The sequence below is a fragment of the Nuphar pumila genome, chromosome 15 (genome assembly GCF_984573655.1).
Source record: "Nuphar pumila chromosome 15, dmNupPumi1.hap1.1, whole genome shotgun sequence".
In the NCBI taxonomy this organism is placed as follows: domain Eukaryota; kingdom Viridiplantae; phylum Streptophyta; class Magnoliopsida; order Nymphaeales; family Nymphaeaceae; genus Nuphar; species Nuphar pumila.
Genome location: NC_143263.1, coordinates 22,228,505 through 22,250,781, shown reverse-complemented (window position 1 = coordinate 22,250,781; position 22,277 = coordinate 22,228,505). Strand labels below are relative to the sequence as shown.

At 35.5% G+C, this 22,277-nt stretch overlaps 1 protein-coding gene across 2 annotated transcripts in view; it reads left to right on the top strand.

Annotated features, from left to right (window-relative positions):
* LOC149814774 (uncharacterized) overlaps positions 1–22,277 on the top strand; it is a 56,608-nt gene that overhangs the window by 33,712 nt on the left and 619 nt on the right. For both annotated transcript variants that reach the window (XM_089988654.1, XM_089988653.1), the window contains exons 6-10: positions 2,466–3,247; positions 3,366–3,480; positions 6,071–6,135; positions 9,959–10,065; positions 10,202–10,289. In XM_089988654.1, coding sequence (XP_089844780.1) covers positions 2,466–3,247; positions 3,366–3,480; positions 6,071–6,135; positions 9,959–10,065; positions 10,202–10,289 — 1,157 coding nt within the window. The remainder of the gene's footprint in view (positions 1–2,465; positions 3,248–3,365; positions 3,481–6,070; positions 6,136–9,958; positions 10,066–10,201; positions 10,290–22,277) is intronic.

The window sequence follows — 22,277 nt, the reverse complement described above, 5'->3', positions numbered from 1 at the left end:
CTCAGTCAACTTGATGTTAAAATTGCCTTTTTGCATGGTGAACTAAAGGAAGAAGTTTACATGGAGCAACCACCTGGTTATAGTATGCATGATTCATCCAATTGGGTATGTAAACTTCGACGCTCTCTTTATGGCTTGAAACAAGCTTCTCGATCTTGGTTTGAGAGTTTTTCCACGGAGATCCAACATCATGGGTTCACTAAAAGTGTTCTAGATCATTCATTGTTCATATTCAAAAGTGATTCAGCTATTGTTTGGGTGCTTATATATGTTGATGACATCATTATTACCGGGAGTGATGAGGTTCACATATCTTGGGTTAAGTCTATGCTGATGGCTAAATTCAAGATGAAAGACTTGGGTCCCTTGCGATATTTTTTGGGTGTGGAAGTTGATAGTCGACATGAGACTATTACATTGAGCCAACATAAGTACACCATTGATATTTTACTTGCTACAGGGATGGAGAATTGTAAACCAATTAGCACACCTTGCCTTCTAAATCATAAGCTAAGTGCTAAAGAAGGCACTACTTATCATGATCCTACTTTGTATCGTCGAGTTGTAGGGATGTTACAATACTTAACATTCACTAGGCCTGACATAGCATACTCTGTCAATCAGGCTTCACAGTTTATGCATGCTCCTACAGATGTACATATGGAAGGAGTAAAAAGGATCCTTCGGTATTTAAAGGGTACGATTGGAGATGACTTGATGTACACCAAGGACACAACTTATATGTCAGGGCATCGACTATTCACCTACACAGACGCGGACTGGGCGGGTGATCCTGACGAGCGCAGATCAGTTTCGGGGTATTGCATTCTTATCGGCAATAATATTGTAACATGGAGTAGCAAGAAGCAAAAGGCAGTGGCGCGATGTAGTATTGAAGCAAAATATCGTACAATGGCAGCAGGAACAACCGATGTTACATGGGTGAGACATCTACTGCAAGAATTACAAGAACCGATCTCGTCCTCTATGCTTCTTTGCGATAATCAGAGTGCTATTAATATTGCCTTCAATCCCATCCTTCATTGTCGCACGAAGCATATCGAGATCGATCAACATTTTGTTAGGCAAAAGGTGGAAGAAAAAGAAATTGAACCTGCATATATTCGGTCAGATATGCAAGTTGCTGACATCTTTACCAAGGGATTATCCACTCATCAGTTTTGGGCACTCAAAGGCAAGTTGAGCATGATCAAAGACCATACTCAACTTGAGGGAGGTTGTTAGTTTTGGATCATGGATCCGACCTACACCACATTCCAAGGATCCATCTTGGGATGCGTGGGCGGTGGCATGTTTGTAATTTGGTTTTACTTCTTGTGTAATGTCATACTATGTACAACACTTATAAATAATAAGAAAAAGAGGGAAACCCTATTGCCGCCGACCCCTCTCTTCTCTCTTTACCTCATCTCTAACCCTTGCAGGTGGATATTTCTGACACAAACCACATTTCTTTTTGTAAAATCATAAACAGGAGGCAGCCATTTAAGAAAACTGAAGTTGGTGGAATTATCTCACAAAATAAAATAAGCTGTATGCACTGACACATTGATATTGGCTGCATCATTTTGTTGTTTAGCTTGTTTGTTTTGGAAGATAAATATTTCACCTCCCATTTTTGTGTGATACTTCTTCCTTAGTTGGAGATAGTATGTGGTGTTAGGTTTAGACAAGTGAGTTTTTTAAAATCACTGGCATACTCACTGCTTCTTGAAGATAATCATGATACCCATGTATTTTTCATGTGAAATTATAGCTTATTTTGCTTCTTATGGTTCCCTTGCGATGATTGTGCGCTACATGGACACACTCAAAGGCAGAAGGGGCCCTCATTGTGATAATACTGGTTAAAGCATCTTGAATTAGATTTGATCATCTCCCATATTCTTTTTTTCTAAATTTGGAAGTAACAATCTTTATTACATACATGACTCTTTAACTTATAATACAGCCACATGATTACTGAAGTCATCCTAGAACATGCTCCACATATTTTCAGCTTTTTAAGCTTGTCAATCGTGTGGTTTTCTGAGTGTTACATAATCTTTTTCTACATGATAAAATATTAAGCTTGGTCATGTTATGGTGCATTAAATATCTAGTATAAATGAATGATTAGGGGTTGAAACCAACTTTTGAAAATGATTAAATAACTTAGTACATTAAGATATTTGGTGCATTAAAAATTTTAGCATAAAAAAGTAAAACATATGTAAAAAGTGAGCTGCTTCCATCAAACAAAAGGGGGTTTATGCCTCTACATAAACATGCTTTCTGAGGAGCCAAGGCCATTTTTGGGCATCTTTCCTCTTGCCTTGAAGCAGGCACCTTTTAAAATGATGGTAGGCAAACAGGGATCTTATTCACCTTGCATGTGCTGATGTGCTTCTCAGTTTTTATGATATGTTGCTTGGAAATCAGATATTTGCTGCTATATCATGCAGAACAGTTATGTGCCAAACCACCATCCACGATAAATGATGCTGGGGTGAGGGCCTCTGGAAGAACTGCTGAGAACATTTTGCCAAACCATGTTGTCAAAAAGAGATGCAGTGTTTGGGACAGATTAGGTAGGCCTTCTGAAGAGGATGCTGTTGCAAAAAGCAAACACATTTTACCAGGTGCTGCAAAAATGGTGAAAAGACAAAGGCTGGAGCACCCTACGGAGGTGCTTGACAAACATGTATTGTCTGGTAACAAACTCAGTAAAAGATTAATTGGAGAAGCTTTAGCAATTGATAACAGCTGTGCTAAAAGTAAAACGAATATTGGTGCTGAAGAATGTAAAAGACTGGGGCTGGAATTTTTTATGAAATGCCCACACCAAGATTTTAAGCAAAAAGGGCAGTATCATGAGCTCAATTCTTCAAATGGTTCAGAGCCATCAATGGAATGTGTGGACAAGCATATTTCATATGAAGAAGCATCCAGAAGGTTGGCAAAAGCATCCAATGTTCAATCTGGCTCCTCACAAAACCTTAAAATAGGTAGTGATGAAGCAAGGAAAAGGTCTTCCTTGTCTCTTGGTTCACGAAGTCCTTCAGCTACATCTTTGAGCAAAATATCTAAAGCTCCTCGCGAGCAAAAGGAGGAGGAGATGGTACCTGCTAGCGTTGGGACAAGTTGTGCACAGGAAGCTCAAGCTTCTCTTGGTGGTTCAGTGATCCTGTCAGGCTCCTTTGCTCATGCGGAATCAATGCATGCTGCCCATGGATCCATACAATCTGTGAGCATCCTCATAGAAATATTTCTATAAAAATCAACATTTTTGTAGCGAGATGATTCTGATATTTGGAGTAAATGTCTTATGTTCCTCACTTTATATGATTATCTTCTCATATTAGGACGTTCAAGATGTGAAGCTGAGGTTGCGGCAGATTGAAATGGAGATGCACAAACTTCGGTCAAAACACTCAGAAATGAAAAACGAAATCAAACCACACCAATGGACTAATTTTGGTAAGTTGCATGCCACCATTTCTGACACATTTGTTGTTGCATTCATTGCAAATAGGAATTCATATTGCAACATTTCTGATAAGCTTGATTTGATGACTCCAGAACATCTAAGCAACACTGGAGTATTGTCTGATGTATTCAATAAGAAGTCTATTACAGTGTTTTTAAGGGCGTTCATAGAGGCTTTAAAAGTGTATGCCTTTAATGCCTCTATGATATAGAAGCCTCAAGGCATGGGCCTTTTTAACGGAAATGAGGCCCACACGTCTTTACCCAAGAGGCCCATGCCTCTATATGTGGCTTAGGCCTCATATGAGTGGCGTGGGATTTTCACTTGTTGCTTTTTGGAGTATGGGTTGCCTTGTTCACTTATTTTTAGTTATCTTCTTTCTTCAGTTGTCATTTAAACCCATAAGAATGGGAAAATTTCTATTTATTGTAGTGTTCAAAAGGGAATGATAGAAATGATAAGTATAATGTAATAGAGGTTGCTTAAGAGATATAGAAGGTAGAAAACCAAGGGCATGGTTCCTATTTGCTAGGGAAGAAGACAAAAACAAAAAACAAAAAACAAAAAACGAAAATTCAATGTTTTTCATCCTTTTTTTGGTAATATGGCTGTGTACTTTTTAATTGAAGTTTTTTATTTTCAATCTAATATTTTTCTTGATCACAAAACCATAAAAACGACCTTTATATATATATATATATATATATATATATATATATATATATATATATATATATATATATATATATATATATAAAGAGAGAGAGTGGCCCGTAACAGTGGACGGGCTACTCATCGAATGAGGGTTGAACGATGCTCGTTCGTTGATTTTCAAAGATTAAGGGTCATTAGTGGCAGCCATGACGCGACCGCCGCTAATGACCTGTAACACGTTAAAAAATACGCAGCTGCTGATCCGCATGGGATCAGCGGTGGTGAAGCGTCCACTAACAGTGGACACTTTATGTGTCCACTGTTACGAGCTTTTTTCTCTCTCTATGTATGTATGTGTTTATTTAACTTATGCCTTGATATATATTGGGGCTCAAGCCTCGAGGCTTATGCCTCACTCAAAATTTTCAAAACTGCCTCAACACGCCTCTCGCCTTTAGTAACCTTGGTCTATTGTCTAAACAATAGTCTTGTCGCAAAGTTAGAAACTAACTGATTGAGAAGGAAACCCAATGATGCAATTAGCGTGCAAGCACTAGAATATCAGATGAATGTGGGTGTGCATTGTCGATATTGATTTTCCTGTTTTGAGAAGCCACATGCCATGCATGCCTGGTGAAGCTGTGGTTAGCCAAATTTGTTTATGCATCCTCTGGAAACCGTCCACTTTGTCAGTAGATTGGAAACCAAACTGGCAAGTTTGTTGGTTTCTCTATGAATACATGTTCGTTCCTAGGCATCATTTACATGAATAAATTCTCAGACATGCTGATAAGATAATATGAAATTTTTTATCTTGTGATCTCTGGCATTCTTTTAGATGTCCAGATTTTTTTTTCTTTGTAGAGGTTGTTCAGGAATCCTTGAATGTTGATACTCACAAAATTGAAGTCTGGAGAATGGACTGACATTGCTGGCATTGATCCAGATTCCAGAATTTAGAGACTCAGCCTAATTGATGTGGCTTTGAGTCCAGAATCTGGGGCATTTTAACTCAGTAGTTTTGTTGAACCCTATGTCACATTACAGTAGCATCACTGTTTTGAGTAAATCTGGATTAGACAATTTATGAATTTAAGGATTACATAAGAGGTTTATGAATTTAAAGGTTATTGGCTTATTGCCTCCTCATTTAGTTGGAAGAATGGAAAGCATATTTCTACTACATTTTGCTCAAATTCATTAGTATTTCCCTATCTTGAAAATAAAAATTTCACTTGATCCTTTATTTGTTCTCAATCTCTTTTAAGCATCTACATAATTAGGAACTCCAGACACAATTATCAGCCTTTTTTCCGAATTCATTTTTAAAGTTTTTATTTGAAAAAGCCAAAGTATTATGATTACTTGAAAAATATTCCAAAATGAACTTATCATGATATTTTTATTAGATAGTTTATTTTAAAATTTCTTTTTTAATTTGAAGTTATTTTTATTTATAAGCCAATATTTTCCTGAGGAAACCATTTATTTTTAAATTCTCCCAAGAAAAATCCTTGAGGATGTTATTATGATTACTTGTGATCTTGTTAGGTAAATGCATTCTGTGGTATACTTAGTTTCTTGTAAACCTGGACATTTTCTAACAAGTGTGTCTTGAACTTTCGGTGTTTGCGTGGCTGGCTTTGTTTGGAGGTTCACTACTGCTTTTTAGTTCCATTTGTAATGTTTCAAAAAAATTTAAAAATGTTTGAAAATAAGATTTTATTGCCATTTGTATGGTTAGTAATTTAGTAACACTGTGTTCACTTGATGCTCTACAGACTTGCTACTTACTAGCATTTTTTGTGAAATTCCACACTTATATTAATTTTATTTCAAGTTGATACCGTTTATATGATTGCTCCCAGGTATGCTTGTGAAAACAACCGCATTGAGTGGGTGGTTTTGTTGCTTTTACTGTTGCAGGTGGAAGAAGTACCTTGCTTCATCTTGAGGAAGACGTTGAATCAAGAACCGTCTTCCTCACAAATGTAAAGATAGTGAAGTGTCCTATCAGAAATTTTGGTAGTTTTGAAATTGTCTTAGTTTAACCAATGTGCAAACTGGAATGGTTCCTTCTCTTGTTTTCTCCAATAGCATATAGAACCTGCTTCTACTTGTCAATAGATGCTTTCTGTAATCTGTAAACAGAATTTCTTTCACTGATGTATTTCTGTTAAGGTTGTCTTTAGCTTGTTTCTTATGTATATATATATATATATATATATATATGTGTGTGTGTGTGTGTGTGTGTGTGTGTGTGTGTGCTACTGTCTACTCTATGTATAATCCAGTTAGAAAATCCATTGTTGCCAAACCCTTGACTTGGGCTTGGATCGCCCGACCCTTGACTCGCGGGTCAGTGGGTCAACTTTGTAACTCAGACTGGCTAGGACCTAATTGTTTAATGTTTTTTTAAATGATACTTTAAATATTGAATATAACAGTATGTTTTCTACAATGTGAATGCAAATAATCAAACTCCAAGCAGCAAATTCACTAAATCAAAGCATCAAAGAACAAAAACTACAAAATATCTGCATAAAAAATAAATAAGCCTTATAACTGCACATAGCCACATACATAAGAACAATAATGAAAATTGTGAAATGAATATTAATAATTAAGTTAATCACTACCTTTCTAAGAAGGGAAACAAATGAAGAAGAAGTTGCGCTCAGAATTTCGAGACGCATCCAACAATATATAATTCGAATTTCGCTTCCGGAATTCGTCAAAAAATAACCTTTATTTTGCTCAAATTTTACTTAAATTTAAAGGTCGAAAATAAAACTTTTTATCAACTTTTAATTGGCTCGTTTAGGCCTTGACAATGGTACCTGGGCCAAGCCCAGACTCCAAAGCATCGGCCTACAATCGAAAATCAAACGATTTTTCTTCTTTACTTAGCCAAATTTTTGAAAATCTCAAAATGACTAAGTGTGATACACGATATTACGATATATGTATATATATGCTGCCACGAACCTATTCAGAACGTGGACAACATATATATAAGTGTATATATGTTGTTGTGAACCTATCTAGAACGCAGACCACACATATATAAGTGTATATATGATGGTGCGAACCTGTCCAGAACACAGACTATATATATATATATATATATATATATATATATATATATATATATATATATATATATATATATATATATATATGCTGTTGCGCACCTGTTTATGATGCAGGCAACATGTATATGCGCAAATATATGTTGTTGCGAATTTGTTTATGACGCAGGGAGCATGTATATGAGTAAATATATGCTGTTGCAAATCTGTTTGATGCAGACAACATGTATATGCGCAAATATATGCTGCTGCGAATCTATTTAGAACATAACCAGCATATGTGTGAGCTATACGTGCTGTAAATCTGTTCAATAATGCAGAAATACATGGAATATACATGCAAGAATTTGCAGACACGTTCAATGATGCAGAAACTTGGATTTAAGCATCAGGAACGATAAAAATATACATGATATGTATGCTGAAATTTTCAGACATGTTTAGAGATGCATAAATTTTGGTTTAAGCATCAAGAACAATAAAAATATATATGATATGCATGCTGAAATTTTTAGACATGTTTAGAAATGCATAAACTTAAATTTAAGTATCAAGAACGATAAAAATATACATGATATGCATGTTGAAATTTTCATACATGTTTAGAGATGCATAAACTTGGATTTAAACATCAAGAAGATAAAAATATACATGATATGCATGCTGAAATTTTCAGACATGTTTAGAGATGCATAAACTTGGATTTAAGCATCAAAAACGATAAAAATATACATGATATGCATGCTGAAATTTTGAACATGTTTAGAGATGCATAAACTTGGATTTAAGCATCAAGAACAATAAAAATATACATATTATGCATGTTATTTAAGCATCAAGAACAATAAAAATATACATATTATGCATGTTGAAATTTTCAGACATGTTTAGAGATGCATAAACTTTGATTTAAGCATCAAGAACGATAAAAATATACATGATATGCATGCTAAAATTTTCAGACATGTTTAGAGATGCATAAACTTGGATTTAAGCATCAAGAACGATAAAAATATACATGATATGCATGCAGAAATTTGCTGACATGTTCAAGGATGCAGAAAATCAATTTTAAGAATCACAAACATAAAAAATACATAGCATATGCATGCAGAAATTTGTTGACATGTTCAAGGATGTAGAAAATCAATTTTAAGCACCAAGAACATAAAAAATACATAGTATACACATGCAGAAATTTTCAGATATGATCAGCCCTTAAACCCATATAATTTAAGACATGCTGAACCCTTTTCTATCGAAAAAGAGAGAAACTCGTACCTTGCTTTACTGAAATATGTGAAAAGAATAGAAGAAGAGGAAGAAAGTGATACCCTTCCTTTCTCTTTTTTTTTTTTCTTTCTCTCTCTTTCTTTTTCCTCTTTTCCTCCCTCTCTTTCTCTCTAGATGATGTTTTTAGACTCTCTCTTTATATTAGAAAATCTGCTAGGGAGTGATGCCCCCCCCTTCTAGATAAGTTGTTTGGGATAGAGTTCTATCGAAGGTAGAACTATATCCTATCCTAACTTCTTCTAGAATATGCTTGGGGTAGAGTTCTACCAAAAGTAGAACTCCACCCTATCATAACTATTATATATATGTATGTTTCTTAAAGTTTTAAATTCCCTTTGTTTTAAATAAGTTATCGATGGATTATGGGTCTCGGTTGGACCCATGATCCAAATCCATATCCATTTGAATTTCAGCTCATTCATGGGCACTAGTCAATATGGATCCTAGACCAGGATCCATATTGACGTCTACCCAAATGTATATAGGCCAATCGACTCTGATCCAATTGAAAAAGACCCAAAATAGAGGTCGGTCTAATTTGAAAAACGCATTTTTTGTACCAACCCATATGCAAAATCGCCGAATCTAATCTCCTACATATGTTCCATAACATATCTAACTAGGGTCCTAGTTCCATTTAACTCTTGAATTTCGTCTGAATTTAACTTGAATTTCGTTCGAATTTAAAAGTTAAAATAAATAAAATTTGCAAGTGTTATATTTCATATATTGATCTCTTCAATGGGCCCTAGACCAAGTCCAGACCCACACTGATGTCAGCTCATATTTATTATTTTCAAATTTTGACATATTAAATATAATTATTTAATTAAAAATTGTATTTTTGAACTTGAAAATATCGAAAAATTATGAGATATTACAATACCATCTTCCGCACACATCACACTTCCGATGAATCACCAAGGTCGCAACACGATCGATCTGCCCAACCCACAAGGGCCCTACGGTCGGGTCACATCACCAAGATATGTCATTTAAACAATTAGTACATATTATTCCTCCTAGTCAAGGTTAATTGTTCATGCCTTGGTTGTCACAAGTCAAACACCAACACCCAAATATTACAAATTTGAGAAATGATTCTGAAACATATAGCCTGCCCTGCAACTATCTCTGCCTTAAGATAAGGACTTCAACCCTGATAGTGTACCCTGTGAAAGATATTCAAACTTTGACACCAGTTTGCTGCTTGTTAGCAAAAAGTATAAATATAGAAATCATCTTTTTCTGAAGACAAAAATCTGAGATAAAGACGAAACATCAAATTTTCTAGGCCATTCTGATGTAAAAAACAAGAACCTGTGAACATGAACCTGGTTAAGATATTGTTATGTTCCATGTGTATCATGTCAAAGTGCATATCAATTTATGAGTGGGATTCCAAGTTCTGATATTCTTGAATGTTTAGGTACATTTTGCTGCAACTAAGGAAGGCTTATCTTCTCATTTTGCAAAATGTGGTTCCGTGGTCAAAGTTATTATATTGACTGATGTGGTTACCGCTCAGCCCAATGGGTAGAAACCTTCACCCACCTTTATTAATCATCATTCTTCTTGGCACTTAATTAGGAGATGTTGATATCAGGTTAACTTGGAAAATGTTGCCAGGTCAGCTTACATAGTTTTTGGTTAACTTGGAAAATGTTGCCAGGTCAGCGTACATAGTTTTTGCTGACAAGGAATCAGCTGATTGTGCCATTGCCTTGAATGGATCTTCTTTCATGTCTCGGATTTTGAAGGTAATGATAGCACACACAAACACATGCTATACATGCGTGCACACATACACACACACTTTTAACTTCTATTTTGTGTATATTTATTGACTAAAATTGTTTAATACACTTGACTTCGATATAGATGAAATATTTAATGTGCCACATGGTCATGAATGCACATACTATATACATGTACATGTTTATATCGTTTAGCTTTAAATATATATGGCGGATGATATGACAGATGAAAAGATATTTGACTTTGTAATACTCCAAAAGGTGACCAACTCAAGACTTAATATCCTATAAAATGTGGTGATTTATATGTTACCTTCCCTTTTCCTTATTCACTTCTTTCTTATTTTGAAAAGTTGAGCAAGCCTCTGATTAGATACAAAATGTCTATTAATGATATCCATGAAAGGCTGTCAGCTCTAAGGGTTGGCGTGAGTGCCATGTACCAAAACAAGTGTGTGGGCCAAGCGAGGTGTCTTTGTGGTACAGAATATCTACCATTACCTACTTAAGAGTGTTGGGAACTTTAGGAATATAGTTTTTGAGAGTGCTTGAAGTGAAATAGCCTGGTATTAACTTTGTTGTGATCTTCCTGGTTTGTGATTCAAACAAGGTGCTTTTTCCTCATGTAGAAAATAAGTTTTTGATATCTATAAGTTTCAGCATATCCAACACAGGAAGAAGAGAAGCTGAGTAGAGGGGTTTCTTCAAATCACGTTTTCCCAATGTGGGAATATCATGGCACATAATATTATGTTGTTCTCTCTTCTTTTTCTTTTTGTTGTTTTATGAATTCAGGGGCTAAAAAGAATTTTCATCAATGACAACATTCCTTGATGCTCGTATGCACATGTTCTTAAAACATCATAACACCTAGATCCTTTATATTCATTGCGCCCTGCATAACCCACAAATTTACACACATAGGCTCTTGCATCAAATTTACTTCTCAATGATTTATCAACATGCACATAACATCGACAGCCAACAACCTTGATTGATGGATCTTCACGAAACACATACATGTTGCCCATCCATTCTTGCGAACATCTTTCCTATGCGAAGACCCTTGACATAGACATGAGTGAAAACAACACATGAGTTGATATCATCAACAAGCTTTGAGACCAAACAAGATTCCTTTTAATGTTTGGAACAAATAGGACATTAGACAACTTAAGGTGATCAAAACCAGACAAAGGAACATATGCATTTCCAAAGTGAGTGATAGGATGAGAAGTACCTCTTAAAATGTATCTCTTTTATGTATATATATTTACATATACCTAAAGAGGGATACATATACATATATATATGTTATATATATGTATATGTATCCATCTTTAGATATATGTAAATATCTTTTTGTAAAGCCCACAAGGGTATTATAGTCATTTCCCCCTTTTTGCGCACATTCATAATTATGAATATGTTGTAATATTTTTTACTTTTTTTCTTTTCATTTTCTTTTTATTTTTCGTTGACTAAGGTCAACTTGGAGGGGGCTCAACACTAGCTGTTGGGCCCCTCCAACTGTTAGAATTCTAACAGTTGGAGGGGCTCCAACAGCTAGTGGAGCCCCTCCAAGGCTCATTACCTCTTATAAATAGGGGAGATCCCCCTTTGTATTTCTCACTTCTTGGAGCTTTTGTTCTCCATTCTTCTCAATAAAAATTCTTTATATTTTGTATGCCTTTGTGCATTTGCGTTTCTTAATGTACCTTTGTGTACGTTTGTTCTAAGTGTTCTTGTGCATTCGTGCACATACCTATTGGTGGTGGTGTGCTTATAGCACACTTTATCTCCTTTTTGAGATATTTTCACATGGTATCAGAGCTAGGCTCAAAGGAAAAGAAGATCGTGCATTTTTCTCTATTCGTTGGAGTACCTCGAAAAGCGTGCCATTAAGTTGTGGTGGTTGGAGTGAAGACTCGGTTCTTCATTCAATATTTTAGAAGCCTCCTACATCAAGTAGGAACTCATTTTGCATTGTGGTACACATTTATTTATCTTTGTATCCTCTCTAATGGGCGAAAAGGATTCACACTTCTCTCTTGGCTTTAAATTAAATGAGCGAATTATCATGTATGGGCCGGGAATATGGAGGCCCATATAAAAGGAAAGGGTCTTTGGGGATATGTTCAAGGAACTATTCCTGAACCCGAACCTAAATTTACTATCTTTGAGAAAGGGGAGATCAAGGTTCTTAAGGGAGAACAAAGAGAAAAGGCTTTTGAAGATTACAATAAGAAGCATGAAGAGTGGGAAATGAAAAATTACAAGATCCTCTTATGGTTCTTCTCTTCGGTTGTGACCAAAATTAATGCCAACATACTAAAGTTCAAAAAGGCATATCAAGTATGGGAATATCTTGAAAGAATGTATACTTCAAGAGATTTGTCCCATAAATACTATCTCCAAAAGAAGGCTTTAACCCTTCAACAAGGAGAAATGTCTGTTAGAGATTATTTTGCCGAGCTATCCACTATTTGGGATGAACTTGCTCTCCAAGAACTTAAATGGAGTGGAGAGGCTATTGAATTGAGGGCCAAACAATTAGAAGATGATCATTTCTTTAATTTTTTAAATGGGCTTAGACCCGAGTTCGAACAAACTGGAGCCTCTCTCTTGTCTTTTTTCTCTTCTCCTCCGTTGGAAGATGTGCTTACCAAACTAAGTGGAGAAGAAACTAGATTGGGAATGAATAAAACCAATCTAAGTCTGTTGGTCGTTCCCTCTAAGGATGAGGGTGCTTATGCCGTCTCAAGATCGGGCAATAATGTTAAAACTTATAAACCCCTTCATTTCAACAAAAATCAAGGAGGAAGAGAAAATGGTGTGCATTATGGAAAAAGAGATTATAGTAAAATCATATGCCACTTTTGCAAAGAACCGGGACACATTAAACCGGTATGCCCTAAATGGAAGAAGATGGTGGCTATGTCTACTACTTTCCAACCAACCAAGGATGAAGGACCATCAACTTCCAACAATGCTACTTTGTCTCTCATTCAAATCATGGAAGCTCTTCAACCACTCCTCAAGGCATCCGTTTTTGGAGCCGCCATGACCACCTTCTCTCCTCCCGGTAAGTTTCTTTAGCTCTTAGACTCGGGTGCATCCTTTCATATGACTCCAAATATTTTTGCACTTTCTAAATACTCAAAAAGTTTGTCACCCTCTTTTGTCTCTACGGCGAATGGGGCTTCACTTGAAATAAAAAGAATTGGTGATTTTGAAAGACAAGGTTTTTTTATTCCTAAAGTTAGATTTATACCAAAACTAAATTTAAATTTGTTTTTCGTCTCTCAACTATCGGATCATGGGTGTGATATCAAATTCTCATCAAATAAATGTTGGATACAGGATCGCCGGTCCGGGAAGTTGATTGGGGAAGGCTCTAGGAAGGGAGATCTTTATCTTATGGAATTTCTTCAAATTTCAAAACCCTCTTTTTGTATTGTTGCCCAACATAAAGATATAAATGTTTAGCATAAACGCCTTGGGCATCCAAATATTGTCAAGCTTTCTTATTTACATTTTGTTAAAACTTTATGTAAAGACAACTTCAATTCTAATGATTGTATTCTTGGTAAAATGAGAAGCTTACCTTTTGGACAAAGAACTATGTTTTCAACTAAGCCTTTTGAAATTGTGCATTCAGATGTTTGGAAACCGGCACCCGTTGTGTCTAAGGGAGGTTTTTCGTATTATATTATTTATGTGGATGATTTCTCAAGATATAGTTGGATATACTTCCTCAAACATAAACATGAGGTTTTCTCTACTTTTAAGGTTTTTCATATGATAATACAAAATCAATTCAATAGTAAATTACAAATTCTTAGAACCGATTTCGGGGAAGAATATCTCTCAAATGATTTCAAAAGTTATATTGAAAATAATGGGATTGTTCATCAAAGGTCTTGCCCCAAAACTCTTCAACAAAATGGGTTGGCCGAACGAAAACATAGACATATAATTGAAACTACAAGGACTTTGCTCATTTCTCAAAAAATTCCAAAAAGATTTGGGCTGAAGCGGCTCTTGCATCGGTTTATCTCATAAACCGACTTCCATCCAAAAATTTGAATCAAATATCTCCATATGAAACCTTCTATAAAAAAGAACCCGATTACAATAGGTTAAGAATTTTTGGTTGTAAATTTTGTTCTCACCGACAAGAATGATAAACTATCTCTTAAAGCTATTCCTTGTGCGTTTTTGAGATATTCGGAAACACAAAAAGGTTTTAGGTGTTATGATATTAAAAATGATAAACTATATGTTTCAAGAAACGTAACCTTTTTAGAAAACATGAGTGGTTTTGAAGAACACAAAACTCATGAAGATAGTGTCGATTACTCTTTCTTGTTTGAACTATTATCTAGAAATGAAGATTTTTTTAGCGATGATGAATTAAATGAGAATGAGGATATAAGTGAAAGTATTCTTCAAACCATTCAACATGAAGAAGAAATGATAATTGAACCAATTACCTATACACATAGAGATAAAAGTACTTTTAGAAGTGCAATAAAGAAATATAGTGACCTTAGTGAACCTTCCAACCACTCTCGAAAAATTGAAAGATCTAGAAAAAATCCTTCTAGATTTATATCCTATGAGTCTTTTTCTCCAAAGCATAGGCATGTCTTAGTGTCATTCACTCATATCAAGAACCTAGAAATTTTGAGGAAGCTAAGAAAATGATAGAGTGGAGGAATGCCATGCACAACGAACTTAGAGCCCTCAACAAAGCCAAAACTTGGGTTTTTCAATGTCTTCTAAAAGGAAAGAAAACAATAGGATGTAGATGGGTTTTTAATGTCAAAACCAAGAGTGATGACACTCTCGAAAGATATAAAGTTCGCCTTGTCGCAAAAGGATATAGTCAAGAATATGACATCGATTATGAAGAAATCTTTGCCTCCATTACACGAATGGTTACTGTAAGATGTTTGATCACCATTGCATCTATTAAAAAATGAAACATTTACCAAATGGATGTTAAAAATGTTTTTTTAAATGGGGACCTTAATGAAGAAGTCTACATGGATGCTCCTTCTGATATTGACGTACCAAAGGGAAAAGTCCTTCGTTTGCAAAAAGCGCTTTATGGTTTAAAACAAGCCCCTAAGGCTTGGTATGATCGATTTAATGAAGTAATGGTTAAATATGGTTTTACCTCATGCTACACTGACACTATTCTGTTTGTCCAAAAGTCTGATGCAGGAATTGTGATTTTACTGTTGTATGTTGATGATATGTTGATAACAGATAGTGACATAAAGGGCATCGGAAACATTAAAACCTCTTTAAAAGAAAGGTTTGAAATGTCAGACTTGGGGTATCTGGCTTACTTTCTTGGTATCGAGGTAGCCTACTCTCATAGAGGTTATTTTTTGTCTCAAACTAAACTTGCCTATGAGATTCTTGACAGATCAGGTATTACTGACGATAAAATCTGTGAGACCCCTGAAATTGTGGGATAAAAAATGAAGATCGATGATGGGATACCTTTGAAGGATCCTACCCCCTACCGGCAACTTGTGGGGTCTCTAATGTATCTTAGCATCACAAGGCCAGACATCTCTAATGTCGTGCATACTGCAAGTCAATTTCAGCATGCTCCTACATCCGTCCATATGAGTGTCGTTCTCTGAGTTGTCATACATAAAGGGAACTTTAAACAAGGGAGTTTTCCTTTCCTCATCTTCTGAGTTAAATTTAATTGCATATACTGACTCTGATTGGGGAGGTGACCCAAATAACCGTCACTCCACCACAGGTTTTTGTATTTTTTTAAGATAATCACTGGTCTCATGGAGATGCAAGAAACAACAGAAGGTGTCTTTATCATCCACTGAAGCAGAATATCGAGCCATGGCTTCTACAACTGTGGAGATTGTTTGGATTTATCGGTTGCTGCAAGACATGGGAATTCAAATCCAAGGACCCACAAAGTTGTGTTGTGATAATAAGAGTGCAATCTATATTGCTAAAAATCACATTTTTCATGAGCGAACAAAGCATATTGAGATGGACTGTCATTATGTTAGAGAAACATATCTACAAATAGTCATCGACCTTCCTTATGTGACTTCCGAATATCAGTTGGCAAATTTCTTCATCAAAGCGCTTTGCTCACCCAGATTCAACTTTCTCCTTGACAAACTTGCGGTCATTGCTCCCTAAGTTTGAGGGAGGGTGTTAAAATGTATCTCTCTTTTATGTATATATATTTACATATACCTAAAGAGGGATACATATACATATATATATGTCATCTTTAGGTATATGTAAATATCTTTTTGTAAAGCCCACAAGGGTATTATAGTAATTTTCCCCTTTTTGCGCATATTCATAATTATGAATATGTTGTAATATTTTTTACTTTTCTTTTCTTTTCTTTTCTTTTCTTTTCTTTTTCTTTTTTTCTTTTTATTTTTCGTTGACTAAGGTCAACTTGGAGGGGGATCAACACTACCTGTTGGGCCCCTCCAACGGTTAGAATTCTAACAGTTGGAGGGGCTCCAAGAGCTAGTGGAGCCCCTCCAAGGCTCATTACCTCTTATAAATAGGGGAGATCCCCCTTTGTATTTCTCACTTCTTGGAGCTTTTGTTCTCCATTCTTCTCAATAAAAATTCTTTATATTTGTATGCCTTTGTGCATTTGTTTTTCTTTATTGTACCTTTGTGTACATTTGTTCTAAGTGTTCTTGTGCATTCGTGCACATACCTATTGGTGGTGGTGTGCTTATAGCACACTTTATCTCCTTTTTGAGATATTTTCACAGTACCATCACCCGTTATAATTCTACTTTTACTACTGCAAGGGATCAAATTCAAACTATTACCTTAATCTCCATTGATGTGAGTTGCTGCAGCCCCTGAATCAATATACCAGATTCCTTGCTCATTTTGCTTCAGATTGAGCCTTGCTAGAGCTGCAAGCATCAACTGCTTATCCCTAGGTAATGGCTGTCCTTGTCCTTGATTCTCCCAAGTAGAAGATGATCCTTTATTCTGTCCTTTGTTTTGAGTCGCCGCCTCAGGATTGTACCTAGGATCATCTTTAAACCAACAATTGGCCTTTATATGACCAAATTATGTTTTGAGCACTAGTATTGGGAGAAATATTAGGAGTTAGACGGATTCCTTAGCCTCCTTGATTATTGGCTCGACCGCATCATCTTCCTCCTCGAAAGAAGCCTCGGCCACAGCCTTGAGACACTCCGATGACTAAAACATCATGTGATTCGTTGAGTCCTCAGTAATAGATGTAAGAGACATCTCATAGTGCAACAACTTTGACCTCAAATCCTCAAAGGTGGGTGGAATAGATTGATAAAGAAGAGTAGTTGCTAGAACATGATACTTCAGCCCCAAACTACTGAGTACTTGATGCACTTGGTCCTTTTTTGAAATCTCACAATCCACCATAGCCAACAGATCAGTGATAACTTTTATCTTGTTCAAAAATTCCACCATTGACGTAGAACCCTTCTTAAGGGTCTGGAATTCCTGCTTCAGATGCATGATTTTGGATTCTGACTCTGAGAATATGTGGACCAACCTATCCCATAACTGCATTACCGTACGGTCATCTAGAATGCCCATAAGCACCTCCTGAGATAGGGTGGAGGTGATATAAGCAACAAGCGCTACAAACTTTGGATTCCTCACAAGAGTAGTAAACTTAACCCCTTTCTCGTCAGTTTCTTCCTTTTAGATATACTCCAAAGGACGGGTGACAGATCCATCAAGATGTCTCGAAAGATCTTGATTTCTAATAAAATGAATTATTTGTCTCTTTCAGTTAAGAAAATTAGAATGATTAAGTTTTTCAAACACCAATTGGGATAGGGAAGTAGAACACAGAGAGTACTTGGGAACTTGAATCCACAACAGTATATAGCAAGGAGGGGAATGAAATAAAAATGAGTGAAACTCAAAATACGTCTTGAAGCTGAAACCGAAACCGAAAACGCATTGCGAAACTGAAAAACCGAATAAAGCCTGCATTTTTTTTCCCAGGCAATAAGTAGGCAAGCAATCAAAAGATGAAGGCTCACGTGAACCTAAAAGAGGTGTTCATGTAAAGTCAATAAAATAAAGCTTTTTGCCCTCTTTTTTATGTGATGTGATTCAATAAAACGCAATCGAAACCGAGTAAAAGGACATGAATATATTCTGATATATTAAATAAAATATTCATATCTATACTTGAACTCACATGTTTGAACCGAAAACATCAAACTTCAAGAATAAAGCAATCTAAAATACCGTCAAAAATAGAAGAAGAAATCCAATAAAAGAGGGAAGAGATTGGGAAAACACCCTTTAACAGAATATTATATTGAAAAGAGGAACAAGCAAGAAGATGAAGAACGGAGTTGAAGAGAAGGAATAGGACAAAGAAAGAAGAAGAAAGAACGATAAAGGCAAACAGGGAAGACCTACGATCTTTAGAGACTTACCTTGATGAATCCGTACGATCGTCCTTGCTCGGATACCATAACAGTTTTAGGTATCTATAAGTTTCAGCATATCCAACACAGGAAGACAAGAAGATGAGAGAAGCCGAGTAGAGGGGTTTCTTCAAATCACGTTTTCCCAATGTGGGAATTGTAAAAGTATATCTAACAAGATACTATGATCAAGACCTTAATATTCTTGATAATAAACTCGGCACACATGCACAATAAGAACACTTTCGCACAAAGGTACAACCAACAAAATCTCACAAATGCACAACTGCATAAAAAATATTAGGGAAACTTTATTGAGCACTTGGGCTTTGACTCAAAGCCATAAAAATACAAGAGGGGTGAATCCCCTATTTATAACCTTACAAAGGAGCCACATAGGGGGCTCCCAAGAGAGTCGTTGGGAGCCCCCAACGGTCACATATGTGATGTGACCGTTGGAGGCTCCCCAACGACTCTTTGGGGAGCCTCCCAATGTGGCACAAATAACAAAAAAATAAAAGGAAAAGAAAGAAAAGGAAAAAATAAAAATAAAAATAAAATAAAAGAATTAAAAGAAGTTACAATCATATTCCAAATGGAATATGCATAAAATAGAAATTTACAGAAATACCCTTTTGGGTGAAAGACAAGACAAAAAAGAAATAGGTAAATATATTTATATATATAGATAGAGATGCATATACATAGTACATATGTATATATATATATGAGATTACAATGTTGATACATAATTTAACAGGAATATCGTGAGATCCCTATATATATATATATATATATATATAGGGAAGGGCGTATTGTTGAACGCCCTTCCCGTCTGACAATAGTGGATGAATTTGCACCGCTGATCGCACACAAGATCAGCAGCACAAAAACAATTTGCGCAAAAAAGGGCATTAGTGGCGCGTTCTTTACCCCCGCTAAAGCCCCTTCAGTTATAACACATTATGACTTACAGTGCTTTAGCGGTGGTAAAGAATGCCACTAAATCCCCTTTCTGCACAAAAAACAGTGTGCACCTCAATCGTGCACGCGCACGTCTGACATCACATCCTATGAGAAGGGTGTCCATTGTTATGCCCCTCCATATATATATATATACTCCATATATATATACTCCATATATATATATATGAGCAGTTACAAATACAACCGATTTAAATAATACCCCAGGTTAGTTACATACATATAAACATTATGCAAGAAGGGTAAATTAGAAATAGAGAAACAAATACATAAAGTAACAAGACTACTGGATCTGGATCCAATTTGGATTACCCAGATCTGGACCTTGGGTCACGTCTCAATAGAAAACAGCATCCTTTCCAGAGAAACTGCCACTTCCCTGGCAGTGAAAAACGAATATGATGGGTGTGGCTTCTTCACGGAAGGAGTTTCTATGGGAAGTCATAAATGGTGGCACGCTACTAATGCAAATACACCCAAGGTTGTACGTATTGTATCGTTACCCGTATAGGTTGGGCCCAAAGTAATACTGCATCGTATCATAAATGTATCATAATTTTTTAATAAAAAAATTTCCAAAAAAATCAAGAAAAAAAATCATAACACATGAAACAATGATGGATTGCACAAAATACAACTATAAAATCACATGTGAAGCATTTATGTCTCTATGAGCTACATAAGACTATTGCAATTAAGAACATGCCACAAGACTTATACTTTCATATTACAAAAATAAAAACAAAATATTATATAAAATCTCAATAATCATCATCTTCTTCTTCTCCTCTTCCTTGCTAAAATTAATAACAACCCATGCAATTGATAACTGACAATGTAAATAAAAAGTAACTATATAATTTAAATTTTAAACACAATTAAAGCCTTAACTAACAATATTAAATTTACATTCATGTCATACTAAAATGTCATAAGTCATAACTAAAATACTAAGAGTTCATGATAACTAAAAATAAAAACATTACATTTAACCAACATCTTACATGCCAATCTTCATCTCTAAAGTTTTAAACTATAAAGATCCTAAAACTAAACTATCTTCTAGAGCCTATTTGCCAAACATTATGACAATAATTCCTCAGTATTGCATCCAATTGCCGCATAATGATCTCTTTATCTTTTGCCATTTTTTTGCCCAGTGGGTCATCATTATCATTTTCAAAATCTGGAACAATGGTTGAAAGTCCTTTGCATTTTTGCAAAATTCTTCTTCTTTGAATTTCTTCTAGTTCAATAATAACGTCAGCACAAAATGTGGCAAAAATAGATGGATAATGACATGGACTTACATTTTAACCAAGACTTGCAATATGTTGCTTAAATCTATGCAATCCACCTCTAATAATATATCTACAAAACAAACATCTCAATGATGACCCTGATCGTGGTACATCATTCATGCTTCTGCAGCATTGCTATGCAGGATCATCTCTATAAGATGAACGTGAAGATGACATCGAAAGATCTAAAATAAAACATAACTAATTAACCACCAAATAAAAATATAGGCATACAAATATTCGACAAGTTTACATATATATAGAATAGGGATTTTTTACCTTAACCCACTTCCTTAAGTGGAAAAAGGGTGAAAATGCACTCTTACTTGAAAAAATTGCAAAATCCCTCTCCCTTACGCACGGATCGACCCCCAAATCACTCTCACAGCTCCTAGGGTGTGTGGGTTCCCCTCTAATGGCCTCTACACAAATGAGGGAGTCAGCCCTTAAGAGGTATTTAAAACCCAAAAGTAAAAAAGTAACTTTCGATTTTTTTTTAAAGCGCACCGAAGGTATATCATATGATACGACACAATACAAGATTGTATTGTACGATACAAATATGATACACACTTGTATCGCAATACGAGTGTATATCGTATCGGTTCTCCCAAAGTTACGATACGTATCCTACCATATCGTACAATACGGTATGATATAGACAACCTTGAATACACCAATAGGGTTGCTTAACTTAGAAAAACAACAATACAATGATGATGAATGACTAAATCTTTCCTCATTGTCACTACTTCTATGATTTTAAAATAAAGTTAAAAGAAAAGGATATGCAAAGATTTGGTCAGTCATAATTCCTCATAAGCCTATCCTGACTTTCTTTTTCTGAACCACCCAAACTGAATTTGGTTGAAACAGATGGCAGTTTGTTCAACTTGATTTGGGTTGTAATCTAAATATTGGCAAAAAGAAACCTGATTCAATCGCAGACTCAAGACTGGCTTGATGCATGTTTGAATTTCATCTGTGATTTTAGACGTAGAGCTTTATTTTGTTTCATCAAACCCATGTCTTTGACATGAAAAGATGATGTTCTAACATTGGATTTGTGGATTGTATGCATATGTGATGTCATTGCTGTTTGTGGTCTGGAATTTATATTAACCATGTATACATGGTTGTGAATACAACATATGCATGTAATGTATGTGTACCAACACATATTTACATGCACCAAGGCAGGCAGGCATTTGCACAATATTTTTCATCCTTTTTTT